The following is a 17,737-nucleotide window of genomic DNA, read 5'->3' as shown; positions in this document are numbered from 1 at the left end:
TCATCTGTATTCATCTTGTAAATGTTTTCTGGAATACATACGGCCGAGATTTGATTTGATTTCACTGAACAGAAAAATACAATGTGTTGTATTAAGCTTTAAATATTTAGCTTCTGTCTGACACTGGGCACAAGGTTAGTAAACTGTGGTGTTTTGTGGTGTTGACTGAAACTTGTGTTAATCGCCTGGGAAACTGATTTCACGAAGAGAGCCGCAGGTTTATTGCGGGAGCTTAAGGTTAGTTGAGCAAGTTTAGAAGGTTTTGATCGCAATGCATCATGCAGTATCTAATAATGCTTCAATTTATCTTGTGGAAAAGATTTCCAACCGAGTTAATCTGAGAGGAGATTCTTTATCTGGATAAGAGTGAATTAATATACCTTTATATTTGAAGATAGTGTTTCTGTTTCATTATATTTTCCTTTCTGGAGCTCTTACGGTGTGTTCACCCAAAGGATTATGGACCTACTGCCTGTTTGAATAAACGTTGTGAACCATCGGTCTGAGAGGCCATCGTTCAGCCAGGGTAGCTACATGGTGTATGAAGCATTATTATTTAGCACTATCTGAAACTATGAAAATGTGTTACAACAGTCACAGGTCATGATGAGATGTTACATAATGTTGGGCTACGTGTTCCTGAAAGCGAGAGATATTCGTCTTAACTTCAGCAGAGCTAGAAGAGGTCAGAGGGGACCTAAGCCCTTTATAGAGTTGGTGCTCCTCCACCGTGGTGTGGTGCTCATTGATGGAGCACGGTGCATGAAAGTTACTTTCAGAGAAAAATCAGCGTCTGCTCAGACGGAGACAATGAGAACATCCCAGAGGAGTGGTGCAGTCGGCCTACAAGTACGTGTGGCGGAGCTAGCTGGAGATTGCTTTCATTTTGTGTGATTTCTTCTCTTTCGATTCTTACTTGCCTGCTGTCAAGTGGTGTGATTGCTTTAAGATTTGCTTTTGTGTGTGGCACATCCAGGCTATAGCCCCTTCAAAAAAAAACTGCATTTGCAGAGAAATAAGAAAGTACACCATATTCTCTTCCTTACTGCACCTTTCATTAAAAGGGGACTAACGCCTACTGCAATATTACCAAACCATGACTTTATTAGTCCCCAAAGGGGAAATGACATTGTTGCAGTGTAATATCACATATACAGTATAATGAAAGAGATAACCCCCCCCCCCAAAAAAAAAGCTGCCATCTCTGACCTTCAATCACCTCACCTTCTATACGATTTCTTAATTAACTGGAAGATGGCTTCAAAAAAGCTGAAATTCTCAAATTACAGTAGCTTTCCTTCTGTGTGGAGAAAGGCTTTAGCGCAGACATAAAAACAACATGTGCAAAATAGGTCTGATGCTTTGGACAACCAATAAGATTACTACTTACTAACAGGCAGATTTGTATCCTCTTAAACTCACAGAAGAGTCCCCTTTTTCCACTCTGGGATTTAAAAGTAATTGTGATTGGAACAGATGTGCCGCTGCTTTGTAAGATTTGTTGGCCGTTTTAATTTCACAGGAGTTAACCGTCAAAATGAATTAGCCTGTGAAATAAATCAAATGATAGGGTGTGTATAGAGAAAGCAGTTCGACTGTGGCGAAGATGAAGCCATCCCTGGAGCACCACTGCTCTCTGGTGGAGCTATTTTAATCACTAGTGTGAACTGGAAGGTTAATCTTTGTTTAATCTCTTAGTGGTATTCCAGGCAACAACAACAACAAGCTTTTGTACGCTGAAATAAATCTAACTAAATTAAAAGGGAATTAAAAAAAAATAAAACTGCAATGTCATGAAGTCACATTGATTTGTGAGGGTTTTGTGGCCATTTTTCTTATGTGTTTTCTAGCAATTCACATTTAATAACATTTCAAATAAGTGTCTGAGTGTCAATACTAACGCTGAAAGTTAAATTCAGTAATAACTTTATAGTGAGTATAAAGAACCTAAAAAGTTATATGTCATTTTCAATAGACTTACTCAGGCTTTTTTAGGTTTGTTAGCCTCAAGTAGACGGGGCAAATCACGGCCGATCACATTAAATTATTAGTCGTTTTACTTTTTGGGTTGGATTCACCCAGATTGTGAGTCTGCCTCCTCCTACTGCAATTATCCTAATTCTGGTTTCTTGATTAGCACATTTCATGAAAGTTTGTGCTTGCCTGACATTTCTTTTCCCACTCTGAGCCAGTTGGTAATAAAGGCTCACGGGACATAGCTGTACAGTGGAAGTCCATGAAGGGCAGAAGTTTACAGACATGCCGTTTCTCTGTGGGCCCTGAGGCGACCTTTTTTGGAAAACGTTTTGCGGCATCTCGGACATGGAAATGGCCGATTCTCCGTATGAATTTTCATGTGCCGCACAAGCTCGTTGTTTAATCTAAAAGCTTTGCTGCAAATGTTGCACACAAAGGGCCTCAGCTTCATATGCTTGGACCGACGGTGCGCCATCAAATGGGAACCCCTTTTATAACAAGCCCCACAGTCTTCACACTTGAACGGCCTTTCGTCTGTATGTTTAACCATGTGGATCTTGAGCTGGGCGGCACTCGGCCACCCGGTCCCACACGTGTCACACAGGTACGGCTCTTGCCCTGTGTGTTTGTACAAATGCCATTTAAGATATGCTTTTTGATAGAATTTCTTCCCGCACACGGGGCACGGGAGACCACCCGTATGCCTCAATGTGTGTGTTCTCAAGTAGTCTTTTGTGCTGCACCGTTTCCCGCAGTAGGAGCACAGGTAGGGCGGCCGATCTTTATGCACGCGCTTGTGCAGATTGAGTTGAGCGAGGCATTGGAAGCTTTTCCCACACGTTTCACAAACGCGTGGTGATGCGCTTGCAGCGTGAACTTTGTTATGATTATTCAGCTGGCCTGGCTTTACATAACATTTCTGACAGACGGTGCACTGGTACAGCTTTTTGTTCCGTTGATGTTGCAGCAATTCGCACAACCTTACAAAGGCTCTCTTACACACAGGGCACGGATATGAGCCTCTAACTTGATGGGACTTTAAATAGTGTCTTTTAAGGAGGAGAACTTTTGGAAAGTTCTTCATACACATGGTGCACTTGATAATGCGAGACCGAGTCAGCGAACCATCTGCAGAGCTTTCTGGGTCTGCAGCTTCACCTCCTTTTGCTTGAGAACTTTTCTCAGCATGGCTCTCATTGGCATATTTGGCAGATTGAAAATTGCAAGCGCTTATTATGAAAAGCTTTTCTTTTGTTTTCTTTTTTCTCTCTCCCGTGGAGCATCTGCTCCGGTGCTGCTGGAAACACTTGTTATAAGTGAAACATTGGCCACATTCCTGACATGTCAGGGATGATTTAGAGGCCTGAGAGTTGGCAGGTGAGTCTGCAACAGCTGCATCATCCTGGCCGCTTTGATATGTGTTGCACGAGAAATTCTCCTTTGCGAGGGTTTTCTTCTTCTGTGGATGTTGGTTTAAAACTCTGCCTTTACCTTCTTGGTCCGTCTCACACTCTCCACGACTCTCAAATTCTTTCTCACAACAAGAACTAAAGCCAGGGCTCTGTTCATTGTGGCATCTCATGTGGTTTGTCAAGTCAGCAGAACAAGTAAATATTTCCATACCAGAGGAGCAAGTTTTGATGAGGCTGCTTCTTTCACACGGGTCGGAAGTTGCCGATTCCTGTCGTGTAATATCTGAACTCTCAGTTTTCATCTCTTCTGTCGCGACAGCTCTGGTTGGTTCGGAGTGATCAGCTGAGCTTGTCGAACACAGAGGATTTGTCTTTGTGTGTTGTTCACTTCTGACCACACAAATGCTTTGGTGCTCGTCAAAATTCTCCTGGTGAGTGAAAACCTTCCCACAGACATGACAAACAACACAACCATTCGACTGCTCAAAGTTTGGGGGAATATTCGGATTTGACCGGTTGTGAGTTGGTGCCCCTGAAAATGACAGAGGCTCATTCTCACTTTTACAGGAATTATTCTCAATGGGAATCTTGGGCTCAGGATGATGTTCAGCCTTGTGCTGTTTTAGTTTGCTACAGGAATCACACTCCTGGCCACAAACAAGACACTTGAAAGTTCCTGATAACTTCTTTTTGAGAGTTTTTGAATGGTGAAACCCCTTATCTTCCATATCGTCATCATTGTTAGACTCAGTTTCATCAAAAGGTTGAAGTATTATTTCAATGAAAGCACCTTTTTGTTCAGTCAAATCATCAAGTTGCTCATTTGTCTCTACATTCTCTACCATATCTAAAATGACCTCCTCAAAGTTCTCTTCTTCTTCCTTTTTAGGCTCATTTCCAAGTGAGTTGTCAATACAAACAGAGCCAGCTGTAACAGCTGTGTCGTCTTCATCCACTTCAACCTTTGGTAGGTGAAAAGATAGGCTGGAGAGGATGCAGTCACCGCCAGCAGAACGCAGAGCTTTGAAAAAAAAAAGACAAAATCGCCCATCAATTTAAAATGGAATTACAGGAAAAGTATGAGTTTTCTTTATGGGATCGAGCTGTTCTTGTGTTAGTAGAAAAATACTGAAAATCTTTGCCAGTGGTTGAAAATTCCTGGAATTTGTTTTTATCTGTCAAGTGTAGCAAAGCCCAACCTTGTGGAACTTCGTGCCCATGATGTTTGTGATGTTGAATCAGGTTATTCAGATGCTCAGGTTGATTCACAAAGTCTGCACACTCTTTCAAGATAGCCGGGGAGAGACTGAGCCAAAGAGAAGTCTAGAAAAAGAACAAAAGAAAAATCAAGCCACAGGAGTCACAGTACATTCCACATATTTTTCATCCTTTGAATAATAATATTATCATTATACAATCAAAATGTTCCCTGCGTCAACAGCTGCAACACCCTGACCCCACAGCATGATCAATCCAACCCTGTGCTTAACACCCTTTTCGCTCTAAAAATTCCTGTAGTCATGGCAACCAACTTTTTTTTTCTTTTTAACTTGAATTTACAGGACTGGCTTTTGATTCGCCTTTCTAACATTCCTACAGGCCTGTTTCTGAAAGTTGTTTTGGTCTTCGAGACTTCAACTCGACCTTGAACATACCCGTCATTTCCTTATTAAAATCCCAAAATGAGGAAACAGCAACCTGAAAATGATTTGTTCTGTTCCTAAAGTCTTCCTTTGACTTGTAAGCATCCTTGGTTTTGATTTTTAGTGCTCACCGGCTGTTTAGAGGAGTCCTTTGCCTCTGATTCTTATGACATGGTTTGAACAGTATAAGTGCTTATGAGGTCTTGGAATTCGAATATTGTTTCTTGACTGTGAATGAGCCAAAGCCCAAACAAACTCAACTGAGACCTTCTTTCAAATTAATCTGAGAGTTCATCGGGTGCCCAATCCTTTGCATCGTGATCCTTTTTTTTTTTTTTCATTATTGCAAAAACAAAAGTAACACACTGGTTTTGCTGAAGATGTTAAAAAGAATGTATCATCTGAGATCTGCTCATCGTTTACCCATCAAACTCATCACAGTTACACAGATTTTGACCCAAACATTTGCATGCTCCTGTATAAAAGAACTACAAAAGGTACAATTAATGTGCTCTTAAGCCATTCCTGTTCACTAACTCTGCAATACACGAGTTTACTTTCATCCGAGCTCTATTATAAACCTGTGAATTCCCTAGATGTTATCGAGTGTCAGGTACCCACTTGTTCAAGGCTGGGAACAGGCAGCAGCCTCTGCAGATTGAAGAGGAATTTTCTCATTATGTCCTGTAGGGCTGAGTCATATTTAGGGCCAAACACTGTTGGGAAGATTTTCTGAAATAAAAACAAAAAAGAAAAGTCTTTGCTCTGTATCACACATGACTGAAGGAGTCAAAGTAACCAGCTTGAATTAAACCCAAACTGAATGCAGCAACTAAGAAATGAACTTTTGAAAAAGAAAAACATTTACGAGCAACAAACCCACCTGAAAAAACGTAGCCCTCTGGTCTTTGTCGTCGACAAGTGTGCGAACAAGCTTCAAAAAGTTTGTAATGGATGCCTCTGCCTCCAATCCAGACATCTGAAAAAAAGGAAAGGGAAAAACAAAAATGCGTAAGGAGTGGAAAATTACACGAAGAGCCACAGAGACTTTAAGAAGAGACTCTACCTCCTTGTCCTGCTCTGTAATGTAGCCATTTATTTTAGTCAGATGAGACTGAACGGTCTGTGGATGGGCAAAATCACTATGGCATAACTCTAGCACCACCTGTAGGTACACCAAGAGAACAGACACCTTAGCCGGGACGACTTCTTCAAACAAAGTCACATGATGAGGCTCCGAGAGGTAGATCGCATCACTAAATGGAATCATACTGCACGTGAGAAATGTAGCTACACAAGGACCACGAGTGTGCATTTGGGTTGTTGTTACATACATATACTGATCATATTTACTTGAGTTAGCACTGACCAAACAATATGGACAAAACAATGACAAGCATTTCAATTCAATGTAATCAAAGCTGTCGAAGTGTTGAGGCTTTGCCTCAATGTGATAACAGCCTTAGTTTGATGTACTGATACTGTGTTGTTAAAGCATGTTGGCCATCAAATGCAGTCTTTAGGACGTGAGGCTCTTTTTCTTCTTTAGTTCAGGTAGGTGAAACTATCAGTCAAGCAGTGATGCGAAAATCATCTGAACCCCAACACACTTTTTCGTAAAGGGACTTTTTGTTTTTAATGACATATTTTTTGTTGCTCTGTTTTATAAAAGCTTAACCATGTGGGTCGCTGTCTATCCAGAGCAGTTAGATTTTGCCACTCGGGGCCATGATACCCAAAAGCAGGTAAACTACATTTATTTATCAGAAACACCTTTGCAGCATGGCCACAATTGTCAGGGTTCATTTCCCATGGTAGATTGCAGAATGCTAAAGACATATTTTTTCTCATATTCTTACCCTTGCACGTAGGCCCATAACTAGCTGTATCCTCTCTGTGTAAGTGAGCAGCTCAGGGACCGTTTCCAACACTGTGGAAACAAATTCCTCCAGCAGCTCGTAGTACTTCACAGCTCCCTGCTTCAAAATCTCCCACAGAGCTGCAGATACGAGCTGCAGAGGAGGCACAATGAGTCGGAGCGAGGACAGGGGAAGAGAATCTGTCGAGACAAATGTGACTATTTAGCACAAGAAAAATGAAAGAAGACATTTTCTAAAAGACTACATTATTAAATACAATTTTGACGACGTTAGCGGTTAAGTGAAAGAGGGGATCTTGTGGCTCAAAAGGTTCAACTGAGTGTTGCACATGAACTATGATGTATTTTTATGCTCATTTTGGCATTATAGGCATAGTGGTTTAAGCAATGAACACTGACTATACGCACTGCATCGTTACACACAAACATGCAACAATCTTCAGTTTTCATTACTAGATTTCTGTGGTTTAGAAAGCACACACACTATGTGCTCTGTAAATTCTTTTTTGAGACGAAAAAGCCACAACAAGCAACCTAAAATTGGCACCGTCATTTAGCTGAGAGATATTGTTTACAATATTGCCAACTGTCGCCACAAGATGGCAGCATGGTGACAAAAACTGAAGTAAGCTGGGCAGCTCTGAAGTGAGTAGGCTTCCAACAGTTACTATGGCATCATATGTTGGTATTTTTTTTCTTTTAATTAATGTTTATGGCAATTTGTGGAGTAAATATTGCACAAAATATGAATGTTTATCATTCATACTGCCCATTATGCAGTTCAAAACAATGCTATATGCGGTTGGTAATTTACTTTATCAATGGTGCCTTTTTACAGAAATTCCAAATGAGAGGAAACATATTGTACCCAACTAAAAAAACATCTTATCACAATCCCTGAAAGTCAGCAATGGTACTCATGAACATTTAGGTTGGTTTCAGTAGTTGAGCTAAATAAAGTTCAGCGACTTCAAATGTCAAGAAGGGACAAAACAAAAAAAAACAACAACTACCAGTTGCATTTGCTTCTTTCTAAGCTCTTTGACATTGGTCCTTCTCCTGTCCGGCATAATTTTATTGCAAAATGTACATCATGGTTTCACGAGCGTTTCAATCTTTATACAATCACAGAAGCGAATGAAGCTCATCCTCAGATTAGAGTCGTCTTTCGCAGAGGAAAAAGCACTGTCAACCTGATCATCTTTCACATTGTGTCAAGGAAATGTGGCGCCATCTTACTGTGAGAAATTAAGGTGGCTAATGATGCAGAGAGAGTGTGACAGATGGGAAGAGGCAAAGAGATACATGAAGAATGGGAACAGCAGATTTGTAGTGACAGGCTGCTCAGTCGGAAGTTGTACGATTTGTTTAGTCCAAATCCTGCGCCACAGCCATGGAAACCAGTTCAAATCCAAAGCCTTAGATAACTGGCACAGCAAACTCTCCCACGAGCAAAACACTGCCAATTTGACAGTTTCTTTTAAAGATATTTCAATAGTGATTACAGAATCCACGTTCGCCATAGTCGTACAAAAGAACTAACATTTCCCAAATGTTCATGAAGTCAACACTGTGGCCGTAAAATCAATCAGATGTGAGTCAGAGAGGATTAACAAATACTTCATACAGGCTTTAGGTGTGCTTACCTTTACAGATGAAATGCATTGTGATAGCTTGTGACAAGAGTGTTGTCCTCCCCATGAGCAACCATCCCAGATCTAGCATGTGAACAGCTTTCATGTTGGCATGGATTTGCAGCACAACTGACGTTAAAGGGTGTCAGAATGTCCACCAAAAATCATTCCAGCTGCACAGAATCTCAACCAGCGTGAAAATCTGTATTGATATGATTTTATTGACACAATTCACTTGCCACTAATGTGGCGAGCATAACTGCAGCATAATCTGAACAGGCTGGACCTTTGAGAAGGGGCACCTTCGAGAGACAGAGGCTAGGAGGGTGACAAGAGCGAAAAGAAAGCAATTCCATCATACAACCTTAATCCACCACATACATCTTGTGACATTCTCTCTACTCATCATCGTTTGCACGCCTCAGATACATCAACTGTGGAGCTGAGTTGATGTTAACACACAGGTGATCATCAGATTGCTGAATATATTTTAATAAAGATCATTCTCAAGGTTGGAACGTACCGTCACGACTATTGTCGTCGTCAGTCTCAGTCAGTGTTTTACTAATGCCGTCCGAGGATGAATTCATCCTTGGCTTTAAAACGGCTCCCTCACCGGGACAGGAGGGCTGTCGATCTCCAAGAACGCGGTCAAGTTCGTCATAAAATGGACAGCTCCCTCTATAACTGTCGGACTTACTGCACTTTGCTTGTCTGAAAGCGTACTTCAAATGTTTAATTTTCCTTTGGCACTGCCGCCACGACCGGCTGCAGCCATTTTGCTCCATTTTCTCTGCAATCTCCTCATACACCGCGCGGTTGCGATAGGAGACTTCCAGTTTGCGCTGTACGGGCTCTTCGGCCCAAATTGCAATTAAACATTTTGTTTCATTTGGTCTCCATGCACGTAAATCCATCTTTCCTTGCTCTGACGACATAAGCATTATTGTTTACAGTGCTCGCCGTCTCGACTTTATGACGCAATTGGCGCTCAGGTAATACGTACTTCCGCTCAAACAGTCGATGTTGGCTGAGACAGCGATGCCGGAGAATGATAACACATTCCGTTCTTATAATGAGAATGAATATGTACCCTTGGCGCGACATGGACCCAGATTTAAGATAATTAGATTTTAAAATAAGTAGATTTTTGGTTCATCTGTGATTTTATAATTTGCTGCCTATTATTATTGTCATCATTATCATAAGAAACACTTTTAAGTATTCTTTTGGATTGAAGGATTCAGCGCAGTTTGAAAAGACCCAATTAATAGAACAATTTATTGTTTAGCAAGATTATAATAAAAAAAAGAAAATAATAATCAAAACAAATAAATAAGTCAAACAAGAAGAAAGCAGAATGTACCAAGATTAAATCTAAAGCCGGGTGGATGAAGGTAAAGAAGAAAAAAGGCTATGTTGTTCTTTAGAAAAGCTTGGTAAGATAAAACATAATTTTAAAACTCTAATCAGAGACGGCAATGACATATTTAAACATACCTATTTTATTGTAACTTATTCAAACCTTCTGTTAAGTATTTAGGTTTACATATTAGCTACTAAGAAGGCTATTCTAAGAAAAGAAAAATCCTGAACATTTGGAACTAGATTAATGAATGCAAATTGTGACCAGACTGATGGTTAAGCTGAGACCTTTCGCTTTGTGGTCAACACAGAATGGGGTGCAGATATTTACTTTCTAACAGAGCATTTTAGACCATTAACAAGCTAAACTTTGACTATATCTGAAAAAGAAAAGCTCTGGTAAACATGGTTGATTTTAATGTAGATAAGAGTCAAAAGGAAATTTACTTGTGGAACATCAATAATCAAATGGTTAAGATCCCGATAAACACCTGGTACTGCATTCCCAGGGAATGGGAATTGGTATAGAATTTCTTTTTTGATCATTATTCCATTTATGAATTATGTTATACTGGAATCCCGGCTGGTATAATAACCTGGCCAAGACAATAACACATGTAGTGTTCCACCCAAGCATTCAAACTGAGACTGTACTCTAAGCTGAAGAAGGAAGGTCAGGGGCTGGTGAGCAACAGAGACACAGCACAGGATGAAATAACAAAGACACATGGCCCCTAGTGATGAACGGCTAAGTGAGTGCCCCGGGCAGCTGAAACCCAGTGAAGGAGGAGAAGGAACCATCCTAAATGCAGAAGCCCCAGCACATATGTATTACAGACAGATTGAAGAGGTGGCAGATATCAAAAAGTCTGTGTAAGATGCAGGCAATTGCAGCATACGTGGACCACCATAACCAACATGTTTGAGTGGTACACAGGAACATTTGTGCTGAGTATGGGTTGGAATCCTCAAAGTGAAAGTGGAGGCGAGGACCCAAAGTTGAAAAAAAGTTTAAATTAAGATAGCACATACAAGACATTCGCAGTTTGTTAAACTTTTAATAAATGAGCAAGACAGTGAGTGAAACTCGGTACTAAAAAGTAGGAAACTCAGGGACTGAGGGCAAGTAGTGCACCATGGTGGGAGTAAATCTGTGTGCCTCTGTACCTCATTTCAGAAAGGGCTTTGATGCCACTGGAATAAGCTGTAGCTCATTGAAGGAACATCAAAGATACCTCCGCCCCAACAGCCCTAAGTCCACAATCAGTCACAGCTCTGCAGGAAATTCAGGAAATGCCCTGGGGTCCTTTATCTTTTCCATTATTTACAGCTCATTAACCGGCCATTAATATTAGCAATTACCCAAGAATGTGCACAATGACTTTAGGAATCAACTGAGTTGCTATTTGGAATTTGCAAATTAAGGACAGAATATTTAATGCAGCTTTAGGCTGAGCTCTTTTATTATATAGTTATGTGCCGTCTTATCACCAACCTAAATCCCATTTTTTGTTTTTCTTTAGTTTTAATTCTCTGAGCTTCTCTGGTATTATGCTATTTTACATTACCCATGACTTATATTTGACTTCTAAATATCTTTTTATTATTTTGCTGCTATAATCAATAAGTGTGGAGGCACTTGTGAATTATAAACCTACTGTTTTTTAACAGGTCAGTTTCTACCATTTTTCTTGATCTGATTAAAAACATTTCTGACTGAGGAGGAGCCATTCAGCCTGATGTGACTGAGGCATTTTTATTCTGACTGGAAGTTTAATCTCATCAAAAGTGATCCATGTGTAGACAAACGCAAAGTCTCTGTCACAACAAGTCGGGCTTGTGTAGTGATTCGCAAAACAATGTTTCATGTTCTTTTGGAGTATTGATTTACGCTCCCTGAGATGCAAAACACAACACAAACAGCAACAAAACATAAAGCCCAAACAACACGAAATGAAACTAAAAGCACAAAGCAGAAACATTATTATATTATATATTATCTGTTTTTATATGCCTTTTTAAAAATGTTTTGTTTAGTGGAAAGCTGTATTTTATTATATGCCAACATGCTTTCTGAAACTTTGTCGGTCTTGGGTTTTGTTATTGACTTTGGCAGCTAATAGTCACCATCATCATCATCATCATCATCATCATCATCATCATCATCATCATCATCATCATAATAATAATAATACTCCTTCGTTGCTGTTCCTCGTCCTTTGCCGGCCCCATTTTTCACATACAATGCAGCTAATATCAAGGTAAAAGGTGATGGCTGACTACGCCATCAGCATAATTGCTAAATGCGGAGAATGTTCGTTAGGGTGCAGCTCTATAACTACAGCAGGGATTCTGTAGATAGAAAGGCAACTTTTCCTCCGTCCATGCTGGCCTATTAGAAGAGCGCACTCTGCAGCCAATCACAGGCACTCGCACTCACTGCTCAGTTCTACTAATCATGGATTAGCCACAACTGACTGCAGTCCACAGCTCTAGGACGGAAAGAGAGTCACTGCAATTCTCTACTCAGCCTCTAACATATTATTAGCTCTCTTGGGTTTTGCGGCTGGGCTTTTTCCTCAGCGGCTGCGATTTTTGTCTTGCGCAACCACGCAGGTTGCACATCTGAGGATCCCAGGTAAAGGTGTGGGAAAACGGCAGAGAGGAGCGATCGATTTGTGCTCGATATAATCTGCTACTGTAGGTCAGGCAAGACTCAACTGATGGCCCCTTAATATAAACCTACGACGTAGTACAATCGCGCGCCGAGAGAGCTGCTCCGAGTCCCTATGTTCAAGACGATCAATTACCCGGCGGTGGATCCTGCGCCCACCATCATGCGCGGCGCTTGGCTTACCACGGCGTGCCGAGAAAACACGCCCGTGGCGGTGGAGAAACCCAAGAAAAAGGCGTTCAGCCTGGTCAAAATAATGTCTCTGAGCAACAAGAAAGGGCACGTCCAGCATCCGCACCACCACAACAACAACAACAACATGCCTTTCACGATCCACTGTCAAATCGGGAGAGAAATAAAGCACATTTGCAGCAATTGCAGCCGCGGGAACGACACACAGGACGGTGAGTAGGCTTGTGTGGTTTCACCCATAGTAGCCTTGCAGCATGCCATCCAGGGTAGGTTTTTACTCGTTATCTGGCGATGGCTGTGCCTCTGGGTTTCATATGCGCGTTTTGATCTCCAGTCTTCTTAAACGTCTTTCTGCGAGTGAGCTTCTTGTTAGTTGGTCGACGTGTACCATTTAGCAATAAAACCACTCAACAATGCAATCATTTACCGTTGCTGTTTTATAAACTGTATCCAACTGGATCAGAACTTCTCACTGCAGGGGTTGGTCTCTTACTTGTAACCTACAGCTGAAAGTATGTTTGCGACACAAAAACATGCTGCCGTGTTATAATTGGAAACGTTTTCCATCATTTGCCTGTTTAGATGTCATCATCGAGGCATTAAGCTATGCAGCTTGTTTGCACAAAGCCATATTTAGATTAGTGTAATTACATCATCATCACTCAGCCATCTTGGTAGCAAACAAGTGTTTTTTAATTAAAATCAGCCACATTGTGCCATGGCAGAGGAGAATGTAGGCTAAGTACAACACCATGAAAATGCTTGTGTAGGACTGAGGTAAAGGGAAAAAAGGTCTCCTATCTTGAAAACATGGCACTGTATACGCTAAGTGGGAGGCTTACTGTAGAAAACGATTTCTTCCTTTTTCTTTTCACTCTGCAGAGTGAACTCCTTTTCCCCTTGGCAGGATTTTGTCCAGATTGACATCATGTAGGCCACTTAGACTATGTCTCTGTGTTCCGTGCTTGCAAATGCTTCAGTAAAACAAGATAAGATGGATGGTGTATTTATTGTGGAACTCTTGGATGGAGAATTTACAGACTGTTCATATTAGAGGGCACAGGGATTGCTTTGATGTACTTTCAAAACCATGTTTGCTTCCAAAGTGTAATATATATTGTATTGATGGAGCCTTAAAAGAAACGTTTGATGTCCCAAGCCAATATTTAGGTTCTTCATATTACTGTCATTGAAGTTATAAAGCGTGAGTCACTGCCATCATTGTCCCAGTCACATATGACAACTGTCACATGGATATTACTCTGTTTGGACTTGGGTTTCTGTCTCTATCTAGCCTTCAGATATCTAATAAAGCAATTTGAATCCCTGCTGCACTCAATTGGCATTGACTGTAAAGTTATTTCTAGAGTTGTGGTTTGCAGGATTGCTAAGATGGTGAGTTCTTAGGCTACGCAGCTTTCAAGCAATGGTGTGTGGGACTGATGTTTTCACTGCATTACTGTCACATTATTTATCCTGCTTCTGTACCATTTCCCCAGGCAGAAGGTTACCCTGTTATGTGATAATGTGTTGGCAAATATTATGAATGTGACGTTTGCATTAACTGACAGCATGTCGTAGGGGACATCTCATCCAATGTGGTGACGCTGACAGCAGACATGAGATGCCGTGCGAGAGGTCATCTTTCACATCCAGATCCTTGACCTTCAACACTTGGTCTTTTCTTGGGTGTTGGCCCTTTGTTAAGTTTTACTACTATCCAATTTGTCTGTCAACTTGTGCTTTAGGCTAGTGCTTGAAGGATTATAAAATAATAATTTAAGTGTTGTAGTAACTTCTGTGCGATTTAAAAAAAAAAAAAAAAAAAAATAATAATATCTTAAAATGACTTTGGTTCTGCAGTGCAAAGACTAAAGAGTACATGATATAGAGACTGACTGATTGGGGTTTTTTGAATATCTGATACCGATTGTTTAACGAGCAGGGCGGCAGAAAACCAATGCAGATATCATACTGTTGTTGATTATTTTAAAAAAAAAAGAAAATGTTTTCACACTATCCTAAAAAGAACACTTAGATAAATAGGATGCAAAACTGCTGAACATAAGTTAGCATAACACAGCATCATCTGTTTTTAAGTAGATCAATTCTGCATGTCATAACCCGACAAATGATCCACATCAAAAGCAAACACATTTCAACAGTGGCCACAGTGACAAGACTGCTGGTGTTTCCAGACCCTTTTGCTTAACAACCCTGTAAAATGATAAGTGGATAACTTTGTGCAGGTGGGAGAAAAAGGAAAAAGAAAATCATCCAATGCTGTTTATCCCGAAACGTTAACAAGGTGGTTGGTTTGTTTAAGCCAGGGTTGTGTGTGAATGTTTTTTTTTATTATTTATTTATTTTTTAATCTATTTAATTTCTCTAACCTGCCATCTGTTCTCTCATCACATGGGTCGGTGTTGTCACTTTGCCGTGTGCGTCCCCTTCGGATTTGCAGCAGTTTGTAGCCCTTTGCGTTTGCATCAGATTCTTTGTTCTGATAGTTTGTCTTGGGACAAAATGCTTTACAATCTTTGCTTTTGATGTCAGACTGTACTTTAAAGTTAGAAGGCAGGGCTTTGTGAATATTTCATGAAGGGAAGAAAGATTCCGCTTTAATGAGGTGCTTATCAGTCTGTTTAGTGTGTTTTGGCAAGTCATACCAACTGCTCAGTGTGGAGCAGCCTCAAACTGTTTCTACTCAGAGCATATTCTGCATAATGATATTTGACATGCAGGTTTGTTTATGCTCGTGGTTCAGCCTCATTCAGTTAATACAGAATTTAGGAGTGTACTTGGCACAGATTCTTGCTGCTGGGATAGTTTCAGGATTGAGGCTTTCTGCTGCTTTTACTGTTTGTTCCCCTGAAGGACAGCTTACCGGAATATCACCTCCTTTGTGTCCTCACCTGAACTAGACTCTGCTTTTCTTTATCACATTTTCTGTTTTTTTCTTTTCCCCCTTTACAGCTGAGGAGGTAGAGAGGCTTGCTGCCATGCGCTCCGAGTCCTTGCTCTCTGGCACCCACACTCCGCCCATCCGTCATCGAAGCAAGTTTGCCACTCTGGGACGGCTCCTCAAACCCTGGAAATGGAGGAAGAAGAAGAGTGAGAAGTTCAAGCAGACTTCTGCTGGTACATGGAATTTTGAGAAATATTTATGTTGGTTTGAGTGCAAAAAAAAAAAAAGATGTCACACTTATAACAGCTGGGATATTTGGATGTTCAATGTAGATCCTTTAGTCAAAATAGAAGCTCTTAAGCGTTGGTCTCCCGTCTGATAGAAAATGCAGCAGATTGAATTGATATAGGTGTAGCATCAGAGTTTCATGTGGCCTCTTTGATCTCGCAGCCTAGTGTTGTTAGGGGTGAGTGAAGGACACAGTCTCTTTAGATGTGGCTGTGTTTGCCTTTCGATCGCTGACACATCCTAAATTCTACTGTCAGCCTGATGATGGGAAGAGGCAGTTTGTCAGACTGTGTGTCATAGGATGAGCAATTACTCAGGGACCTGAATCCAGTCGGAACAGGACAGGATTTTCTGATTTTTAGCAATATGAAATGAACAATTTCCTGATGTGCGTTTGCTGAATGATCCGGTCTCTGCTGATCTGAATATATTATCTATGATTTTTGATCCTCGTCTTGCTCTATTTTACCTATCGGAAGCACTGTTGGTTCATTCTACCCTTCAGTTGTGGTTTGACCAGAGTTTGTGCCTCCATCCCTAACATGGTCCCCTTCATGGTCTCTCTGATCTGTGGTGTTTTCAGCTGGATGCAAAAGAGCTGATGAAATATATGTTTTAGCTTTAGATGCTTGACTTTTTGATGTTTTACTGTAATACAGCAGAGTGTCTACTTGATAAAACAATGATGGAGATGCTTTGTGCTCATTGGTACATTCATGTATGCCCTTTGATAACAGCATCTCCCCTGTTGTGGTGAAGAACAATAATCATGAGCTGAGCAACAAAAGATGCTTTTTTTCTACACAGTGGAGCTGAGAGAAGCAGCTTTTTCATCAGTTTTGTCATCCACTTTTGTTTTTTTTTTTTTGCATAATGCTGCCGTCTCCCAATAATTCTGCAGCCAGCGTGATTCTATTCAGTCCTTTTTGATGGCCAGCTGCAACATGCCATACCTCGCTGGACTGCCTCTTGTTTTTTAAAAAAATGCTTTATTTTATTTTACAGATTTTATCGGAAGCAGTATCGATACTCGGGCAGATGCTTCAGACAAACAGACAGTACTGCAATGTACTATGTCACATTCATTTCAGCATGGACTGACTCTTAAAGCCCAAAAGAAGCGGGATGTGGCCTGCATGTCTGCAGAAAGCAGTGCCAGCGCAGTAAATTGAAGTGGCAGCAGAGAATGTGAAGCCAGCAGCATTTCTACAGAGATTTAAAGCTGCAACAATCACTGGCTCGAACGACTCGGCGTATGTGTGATGTATTTCACATTGCAACAGACCTTCAGAAAATAAGGCCAAACTCTGCAGTTCCACACCACTCAGTTTGCTGTGTTTTGTTTTATGGCCGCTTCCTCATTGTTAGCTCTCAGCTCACTCTGGATTCTCATTTCTTTCCGCCTGTTCTGCATGTTTGTCTGACAGTATTGATGTTGAAGTTGACGTTGGTTTTGACAAGCCAAAAGCACAACTCCAAAGTGGCCAAAAAAAAAAAAAGTAAGACTCTCATTGGTGTCCAGATGTGTAATCACAACTCCATAGAGTTAAAATCAAGAGTAGCTAATGTGTGCTGTATTCTTCATCAGGTTCACCTGTTCACATGTACAGTTCATATTGTTTTTGTAGTTGGTATCAGGAAACATTCCTTTTTAGGGATTTTGAAAAGCATTTAGCTTGAATCAGACTGTACAGTGGTGCGGGGCTTCGCAATGTCACCTCGCAGCAAGAAGGTTCCTCGTTCCACGCCCGGCTGAGGTCTTTCT

General features: G+C 40.9%; 2 protein-coding genes across 4 annotated transcripts in view; one reads left to right on the top strand and one right to left on the bottom strand.

The window, feature by feature from the left end:
• Window positions 1-17,737, top strand: part of LOC140269235 (phosphatase and actin regulator 1-like) — a 46,003-nt gene that overhangs the window by 7,433 nt on the left and 20,833 nt on the right. Inside the window, exons 1-2 of one of the 2 annotated variants that reach the window (XM_072364260.1) lie at window positions 12,398-12,988; window positions 15,753-15,917. In XM_072364260.1, coding sequence (XP_072220361.1) covers window positions 12,700-12,988; window positions 15,753-15,917 — 454 coding nt within the window. In that variant the 5' untranslated portion in view covers window positions 12,398-12,699. Of the gene's footprint in view, window positions 1-12,397; window positions 12,989-15,752; window positions 15,918-17,737 lie in introns of those variants that run through there. The other variant, XM_072364261.1, reaches the window with a different exon arrangement.
• On the bottom strand, window positions 1,139-9,504 carry LOC140268697 (uncharacterized). 2 transcript variants are annotated; one of them, XM_072363656.1, is made up of 7 exons: window positions 9,069-9,504; window positions 6,892-7,091; window positions 6,099-6,197; window positions 5,916-6,011; window positions 5,654-5,764; window positions 4,589-4,712; window positions 1,140-4,410 (listed from the first exon to the last, which is right to left on the bottom strand). In XM_072363656.1, the coding sequence occupies exons 1-7, from the start codon at window positions 9,487-9,489 to the stop codon at window positions 2,252-2,254; spliced, it is 3,210 nt and encodes a 1,069-aa protein (XP_072219757.1). In that variant the 5' UTR covers window positions 9,490-9,504; the 3' UTR covers window positions 1,140-2,251. The 2 variants fall into 2 exon arrangements, with proteins under 2 accessions (XP_072219758.1, XP_072219757.1); XM_072363657.1 differs by lacking the exon at window positions 6,099-6,197 and having other exon boundaries at window positions 1,139-4,410.

The sequence above is a fragment of the Leuresthes tenuis genome, unplaced genomic scaffold (assembly GCF_036924035.1).
Source record: "Leuresthes tenuis unplaced genomic scaffold, fLeuTen1.0.hap1 SCAF_14, whole genome shotgun sequence".
NCBI lineage: Eukaryota > Metazoa > Chordata > Actinopteri > Atheriniformes > Atherinopsidae > Leuresthes > Leuresthes tenuis.
Note: the sequence above shows the minus strand (reverse complement) of the source record. Positions and strands in the feature narration are given on the sequence as shown.

What these genes read in the sequence shown, in the direction of transcription:
- LOC140268697 (XM_072363656.1), bottom strand. Translation starts at nt 9,489, where the DNA reads ATGCTTATGTCGTCAGAGCAAGGAAAGATGGATTTACGTGCATGGAGA. An exon ending in CTGTTCCCAGCCTTGAACAA is followed by an intron (nt 4,713 to 5,653) that starts GTGGGTACCTGA and finishes TTCTTTTTCTAG; the next exon opens with ACTTCTCTTTGGCTCAGTCT. An exon ending in TGGGCACGAAGTTCCACAAG is followed by an intron (nt 4,411 to 4,588) that starts GTTGGGCTTTGC and finishes TTTTTTTCAAAG; the next exon opens with CTCTGCGTTCTGCTGGCGGT.